The sequence below is a fragment of the Centropristis striata genome, chromosome 7 (assembly GCF_030273125.1).
Source record: "Centropristis striata isolate RG_2023a ecotype Rhode Island chromosome 7, C.striata_1.0, whole genome shotgun sequence".
NCBI lineage: Eukaryota > Metazoa > Chordata > Actinopteri > Perciformes > Serranidae > Centropristis > Centropristis striata.
In genome coordinates, this window is record NC_081523.1 from 36699733 (window position 1) to 36708189 (window position 8457).

Genomic DNA, 8457 nt, shown 5'->3' on the forward strand with positions numbered 1-8457 from the left:
TCTCTTGTTTTTCAGAACAGGTTTTTAGGGTTTATTACAGTAATACCACTTTTACTAAGCCACTAAACGTTAAATTGTCATCTTCTTTTGATCTTATTATGTAGATAAACAGAATAATCTGTGGGGCCTCCAAATATATCAACATCATATATCATGTATATCACCTTATGGTGACCATTTATCAAAGCCACGCCCTATCATAAAAATAAAAATAATTCACATATACACCCTGTGACTCAATCTGCTCCAGAATACACAAATCTGAAAATTGGGCCAGTAGTTTTTAAAGTATTCCTGCTGACAAACTAACAAACAAATAATGATAACAATAACTAGGGCCGGGACTCGATTAAAAAAAATTATCTAATTAATTAGAGGCTTTGTAATTAATTAATCGAAATTAATCGCATTTTAATCGCATATAAATATTTGACCTGAGAACAGTGAGAAGTCATTTTTTTCACATGGATTTTTAGTATACCATTGAATAATGACTGAATACATAAGCTTAAGCAACAAAATATTGTTTATTTTTGTTCAAGTCCAACAGACCAGTGCAATTTTTGCCATTAAGTGTAGCAATAGCATATTTATAAATATAGTACATTTCATAAATCCAGGTAGCCTATAGGTAGGTAGACCTTCTGTAAACTAGAATACTTTGGTTTTTGAAGTAAAACACAATCCACGCTAGCTAGCACACTAGCCGCTAGCTGCTATATGTTTAGCATTGAGGTGATACTTGAGGCTGGATGTGCTGCTATGGTGATATGTGAATTCCTTGTTGCCTAGCAACACAACCATGCTCTTACGGACGCTTCCATCCGTTGGTTTTTAGTAACTAAATGTCCCATCATCCACGGGGCCAACCAAAGGTCTCATCAGCTTCTTCCTTCATGTTCACTGTGGTTTGTTGTTGTCTCAACTCATCAACGCTAGTTGGTGCTCCAGTATAATCGGTCCTCCTGAAACTCATCCAGTGAGAAACGTTCCGCGGTGCAAAAATAAGTGCGATTAAAATGCCTTTTTTTAACGTGTTAATGTTTGTGTAATTAATTAATCTTAATTAACGCGTTAAAGTCCCAGCCCTAATAATAGCAAGAGAGAAGAGAGCAAATCATTAACAGCGTGGGCTTTCTAACAACAACAAATCTCACAATCTGTTTATTTTGGGTCTTATACCTGCAAAAACACTCAGGACTGTAAAGTAGTTCACTGTGTTATTCTAGTAGTAAAGTAGTTATTCTATACTTTTCTGTGTTCAACTTTTTTAATTTGCTTTGTTATTTACTTTATATGTTAATAGAATATTGAACTCATCTCTAGTTTCTTTAGTTTTCAGTATAGATGCTTTAAAACTGGCAGTTTAAAAACATTTTTAAAAAATTGTAATAATAATCGTGATCATTCTTTTTGCCATATCGCCCAGCCCTATCGGTATTTATAAAATCTTTATATATATAAAACATTTCTTTAGTCTGACTGTGTTGTCTCTTGTGGTCCTGCAGAGCTCCGGATCCCGGACAACGCCAACGTTTTCTACGCCATGAACTCCACTGCCAACTACGACTTCGTGCTGAAGAAGCGTGGCCTGGCGCGGCCGCTGCGAGCCAAGAACGTGGCGAGCTCCACGCTGCCTCGCATGAAGCAGAAGGGACTGAAGATCGCTAAAGGGATTTTCTGAGGAGCCCGCAGCACCTCCTGCCTCCCCCCTCCAGCCCCCCTTTAACCCTCTCCGGTCTCCACAAACTCCTCACGGGGAAACTTTGGTGTTGGGGTCCGACGGAGGCGAACTAACAGAGACGCCGGAGGAGATAAATGACCAAGTCGGCTTTCTGCGTGCTGCAGAGAGCAGAGGAGCACCTTAGCACTTAGGAACCGCCATCAGGACCCTCCGAGGACTTTCAGAGGCCGAGTTTGGCGGGAAACGGCCAGACTGCGAGCTGGAGACAACAGAAGGACGTTTGTGGGGGGAAGAGACGGCGAGCGGCGCCAGACCAACTCTCTCCGTCTGACACCTCACCTTTTTGTTTACAACTGTTTACATCTCAACATCGGTCGACTCTTAACGTTTTTTTGCACCTTGGATAAAAGGATTCAGCCCCTCGGCGGCCCCGCCCCCCCGTCCTCTCCGTGCACGCCCCCTCCTGGCGTGGACTGAACCTACACGGACGATACCGCAGCAGACGCGTGAACAGCTGGGAATGTGTTTCTATTTTTTCAGGGAACTTTTGTTGCGAGTGTGCCGCCGCCTTTACCGCCTGGCCCCGCCCCCCCGGCCCTGGCCCCGCCCCCCTGGCCTTGGCCCCGCCCCCCGGCCCTGGCCCCGCCCCCACCCCGGGGTCCTGATGTCCACAGTGTTTCTCCGCTGAGACTCGTTTTTGGCGTTTTTGCACCAGCGACGCTGACGTGGAGGGAACTCTTTTAACTTCTGAGCGCTGCCATGTGATACAAAAAAAAAGTCAAGTAGACAGAGAACATGAGTGGGCACAGCCATGAGTCACTTCTTCTTCTGTTGTTTTATTAACGGATGGTAACCACTACACGGAGACGGACACGGAAAACGTTCCCGAGGGAAGAACAAGTGAAAACAAACTGAGTGTAAATATGGATTAACACCGACTGTGCAGTATATTCTTTTCAAACGGACCGTGAGATTTTGTTAATAGACTCGTCACGATATCAGCATATTTTTCTCTTTTTTTTTGCTTTGTGCATTTTTTGTACTTCTGCATCTCTCTGCTCTGATACGGTGCTGCTGATTATCTTCATCACTTCATTGCCGCGTCCTTCCTCTGCGCCCCGACCGCCGCCGCCGCCGCCATGTTGGACGGCGACACAAACGTCTCCGCTCGCCGCCGAACAACGCGATTTAATGTCGTGTTCGCTTTTTGCACAAAATGTTGTTCACCCTTTCAAACACACTTTCAGACGATATACGGAGGCACATTTCTGCCATAAAAAAAAGATTTAAAAAAAGGAATGACTAAAATAAAAAATAAAAAAATTCTGAGATATGAAGTAAACATTTTAACAAATTGTAATGTTTTTTAAATTACCATAATTAAATGAAAATAATAATAACAATACTTATAATATGTATTTTAAATAATATTTAATACAATAAAATAATTAATAAGTCAATAAAAAAGTGTGAAGTGGCTGTTACAGTTCTCCAAATTATTAGAACTTTTTAAAAAAAATGTAAAATTAATTGATTAAATTAGCATATTTTATCTCACAGTGAAACTATTAGTTCACTGTTGTGAACGTAAAACAAAGAAAATGTGAAGCAGTAACAAGGAATTTCAGTATTTTAGTGTGGAAAAAAATTACTTAAATTATATCATATTTTTGCTTATTAACTAATCTTTGGAGCTCTCATAAAATATATATATATATATATACATATATAAAAATGTAATTGTTTTAGTTCCGTCCATGCAATAGTCTTATCATTCCTAGTTTTTATTCTTTTTTTTCTGGCAGAAAATAACTAACAACCGTACATCAGGTGAAATATTTTCTAAAGTGTCTAAAAAAATGTCATTAAAAAATATATTTTATTTAATTGAACCTGAAAATTACAAGAACAATAAGTGTTTGTTAAATATGAATTATCTGGAGGAAGCCTCTGCAGCAATATTTTGATCCTCTAAGACACAAAAAAAGCAATTAAATAAAATAAAAAATAAAATAAAATAATAATAATAATATTGAATATAATATCATAATATTGACGTTTTCTGATATTTGGGTTGACCCTCGGACCGTACAGTTACACGAGAACAAACTTCAGACTGTATTTAATGTTTCTAGTGTCTCAGTTCTTCCAACATGGCGGCTCAGGCTTCATATCCACCAGGATGATCTTAACAAATGTGCCATGACGGCCAAGATCTCTCTCTCTCTCTCTCTCTCTCTCTCTCTTTTTCTTTCTCTTTCTTTCTTAGGGCTGGGCGATATGGACCAAAAGTCATTTCCCATATTTTCATCACAAAGTGAGAGCAAATGTTCAGTCAAAGTCAAATATGAGTTTTGTTGAAACTGTTTATTTATAACAACAGGAGAACCTTTTTTAAATCAAAGCTCCATAAAGTGCACATTTAAATAAAAACATATCTTAAATAAAAATAGCCTATGAAATGAAATAGGCCAATCTTTTTCTGATATATTTATATGAGAAAAGAATAACTAGCATTACAAAATAACTAAATAAGACAAACCCTAGTAAGGGCAGCATTTATATATAAAGAAAGAAAAAAAAATGAGGACTATATCGATATATCCGATATGGTCTTATTCCATATCACATTTAAAAATATATAGATGTATTGTTTTATATCGATATATCGCCCAGCCCTACTCTCAATTCAATTCAAAAGGCTTTATTCGCTCTCTCTCTCTCGCTCTCTCTCTCTCTCTCTCTCTCTCTCTCTCTCTCTCGCTCTCTCTCTCTCTCTCTCTCTCTCTCTCTCTCTCTCTCTCTCTCTCTCTCTCTCTCTCTCTCTGACTCTCTATTTTATGGAAAACTGTGGGAAAGATTTTGATGATTTCCAGATTTGGAAAACTTGTTGAAACACAAAAAAAGCATCTTAAAAAACAGGTTTAGGAGCCCAGAAGAACGACAGTGATGCTGCCAAACTCCTCTCTCTCTCTCTCTCTCTCTCTCTCTCTCTCTCTCTCTCTCTCTCTCTCTCTCTCTCTCTCTCTTCTGACCTGTTTCTTTAAAAGGAAAATCCAACCGAAAACTCCTTATCACACCCTATGTTTTTTTTAAAAAGCTGTTTTTGGTGATGCACTCTCCGTGTTCCTTTTATTCCCTAAGACAGTGTCTGTTTTTATGGATTCTGCACATACGGACTCTTTCTGCTTGCACACACTCACTGATAAATGATGTTTTATGGCCCCGACACCCTCAGTGGACATGCAGTTTATAAGACAAAAACACAAAGTCCCAAAAGAAAACTAAAGCAGCTTCTCATATCTCGTTGTTCTGCCTGCTGAAATAACATTCTGTGAGTTTTATCTTGCTTTCTTTATCAGTTTCTGGCACTTTTTTAGTGACTCCAGCTGACTTGATTTGAAACAAACGTGGTCCTAAATATGCACTTATTCTACATATCATGCAAGAAACAAACTGTAAACAGGACCTTCTTTATCTGAGGATTTGCTCTTTAGCTCTGAAAGCAGCACTTGTTTACTACTGTAAGGCAGTTAGCCGACACTTGCAGCTCAAGTTAGAGCAAAAACTCACAATTTAAAAAGCATTTCTTGCACTTTTTCTTTGTGTTTTTGTTTTAAAAAGTCTCAAAAAGTGACTTTAAAGTCTTTAAACTTAAAAGCTGTGATGCTTTTTTGGGTTTTTTGCAAAAGCTATTCGATCAAAAGCTACATTTTCACATTATTCTCTGAGTGTTGGTGCAAAGCATCCTGGGAAATGTAGGAAATCACTTAAAAATGGAAAGTGGCTTCACCAAAAACTCTTTCTGACTGGATATATCTGAGGTTGGGTTCTCCTTCAGTTGCACTGCGACCATGTTTTGCCTTCTTTGTTGTTTTTGGTTATTTTTCACCTGCATGAAGTTCATAATTCTCCAAACGATGAAACGACTGAAGCGCCCCAGAGAAAAAAAGAAAAAAAAAAACCTGCGAAAGCAATATCGTCCGGCTGTCGTGGATGTTGTGCCGCTGTGGCGTGAAACCCTTCGCTGTTGAACACTGTGACCTTTGACCCTTTCACTCTGCCACTCTGATCATGTCGAGCACTGTGAACTAAAAAAAGAATAATACTAATAATATAAAAAGACAACGTCTCGTTCCCCTTAACGGTGTCGTAGTGAACATGCGGCTCGACCCTCCATGTGCCAAAAATAACCCGAAAGAAAGAAAGAAAGAAAGAAAGAAAGAAAAAGGTTTTATCAGATGAGTCGTCTGCCTTTCACAGCGAGAAGAAAAAAAACAAGTTTGTATGTTTACTGTTGTCACATTTTTCTGGAAAAACAAAAAAAAAAGGGGGTGAGAGCACGATGACGTGTGGACCCGTTTCCCTGACGACTGTCGTCCAAGAAACTTGAAGCGAAGATGTTTGTCCGGACCTGCAGACGAAGCTGCCGCAGAAACTTTTCACCAGTTTATCCTCCGATTGGTCCACTTTTTAATCTCTTTTCAGGGAAAATATTCTAAACTGGAGCATCAAAACCAGTAACTTTGAACCTTAAACCGAGATTTTATTCCAACCAAACTCTAAATATGAGACGGAAACACTCTATTAACAATGTTTTGATACCAAAATGTTGTTAATAAAGACTTTATGATCTTAAGAAACTTAAAAATTGATATATTTCCTCCCACTTAGGCCCAATATTTTACATTAGACTTAACACATTTAATTCATGCTAATTAAGCTAAAGTCTCTCTAGATAATGACTTTGTTGGTCATTATATTACGATCATAACTCATTTTTAAAGTCTTTATTTTTGAGACAGTTTCTCATTATTTTGCAGTTCTAAGCCATGAGTTTGGAATTTATTTATTTTTAAAAAGAGGCATTCTCCAAATTTTATTTACAATGTTTTGGTTCCAAAATGTTGTTAATAAAATATTTATGATGTTTAGAAACTTAAAACAAAACTGCATATATTTCCGCCCACTTAGACTCAACATTTTACACCAGACTTGGAGATATTTTTTATTTCTTCGTGTTTCAGATATGAAAACCACAATAACATTTAACTTTATAGGCACAAAGTCTTTATTTTAAGACAGTTTCTCATGAGTTTGAGTTACTTTTTTTATTTTCTATCACAAGGCTATTTTTCTCGGCTTTTAATTGTTTACAAATTCCTGAAAAAGACACATTTTTCAAATTTTGTTCTGAATCACATGAAGGAAACAAATAATCCTTCTCACTTTATTAACAATGTTTTGGTACCAAAATGTTGTTAATAAAGAATTTATGATGTTTAGAAACTGGATCTATTTCCTCCCACTTACGCTGAATATTTTACAGCAGACTTAAAGATATTTATTCTTTTTTGTGGCCAAGTTTCAGGGATAAAATCATTAGAAAACCACAATAACTTTTAACTTTATAGACACTTACAGATAATCTCACAGATAATGCCTTTGTTTGTGATACTAACCCATTTTTAAAGAAATTAAGTCTTTATTTTGGCAGTTTCTCATTATTTTGCAACACTAAGTCATGAGTTTGAGATTATTTTTTTATTTTCTATCACAAGGACATCTATATCCAGCTTTAATTGTTTAAAAAATCCTGAAAAATATGCATTTTTGAAAATTTTATGATCTGTTAATTGTGAATTATTGTCAATAACCGACCAAAACCAACAAGTTTTTCTTTCAGTACTTTCTTACTTCAGCGGTCCTACTGAAGACATATCTCTTAAATGTATATTGATTTGAAAATGCAACATAATGACTTTTCCAGACACACCCTGAATGCACCACGAGTTCCCTCTCTGTGGTGTTTGCTTGGAACAAAACCTCGAACATTATCATTTAACCTTTAATTTAAAATAAGCCGTTGTGTTTCCCCGGTGGATCTGGTGTTTCTGCAGCAGCTCCGTCTGAACTTTAGTGTTTTCTCATGAACATTGAGTGGAACTTGACCTGAAGTGACCCCGCGAACGTTTCTTTCTGTGCTGATGAGGTTTGTGTGTGTCGTCGTCGTGGCCCGTGTTGACAATGACAAAGTACCTTTTTTGTGATTTGATTCTGTGCGAGTTTGAACAAAAAGGCTGCGTTTACAAGAAGAAGAAAAAAAAGAAAAGAAATGGAAACCAGCTGGTGTGGTGTGTGTGTTTTTATTCTTATTTTTTATTTTCCTTGTTTGGTTTCGTTCCCCCTGAACTGTGCTCGGGTGCCATTTTCCATTTTAACAAAAAGAATTTCCGAACTTTTCTAACTGCAGTCTCCTCTTTGTTTTACTTTTCCTACTTTTTTCCCAAGAACACAAAAACCTGTGTAGAATACAAAACTGTCCTTTGATTATGTCTTTGTTTATTTATTGATTTGTATATAGAGATTTTGTTTTGCATTGTACATTCTCTCCTTTCTTGGTTATAGATTAATATATTCATGTATATACGAATAAACATTAAGTTTATAAAAGTAAAAAGACTCTTTTTCTCTTTGTTATTGCACATTGTAATCTTTGTTGACAAAACGAGAGATTATAATCAGACATTTTAAGCATAATTTTTTTTTATTGTGAAGCATCATCTTCAAAGAAAAAAACATGCTAATCCAATGTTTTTCCTAAAATTAAAAGAAAAACGATTAAGAAAAAAGAAAAGAAAACAAGCATTATAATAAATTGATTTAGAAAAATATTTTAAAAAAAATACTTATAACAAACTAAAAATAAGAATTTCAGTAAATTAAAAGGTATTATAATGCAATAATGTGAGTAAAATGTAAATAAGTGCACT

General features: G+C 36.6%; 1 protein-coding gene across 4 annotated transcripts in view; it reads left to right on the forward strand.

Moving 5' to 3' along the window:
* Positions 1-8144, forward strand: part of LOC131974658 (ral guanine nucleotide dissociation stimulator-like) — a 78192-nt gene extending 70048 nt beyond the window's left edge. For all 4 annotated transcript variants that reach the window (XM_059337064.1, XM_059337061.1, XM_059337062.1 and 1 more), the window contains exon 18: positions 1509-8144. In XM_059337064.1, coding sequence (XP_059193047.1) covers positions 1509-1684 — 176 coding nt within the window. In that variant the 3' untranslated portion in view covers positions 1685-8144. The remainder of the gene's footprint in view (positions 1-1508) is intronic.
* The last annotated feature ends 313 nt before the right edge of the window (positions 8145-8457 follow it).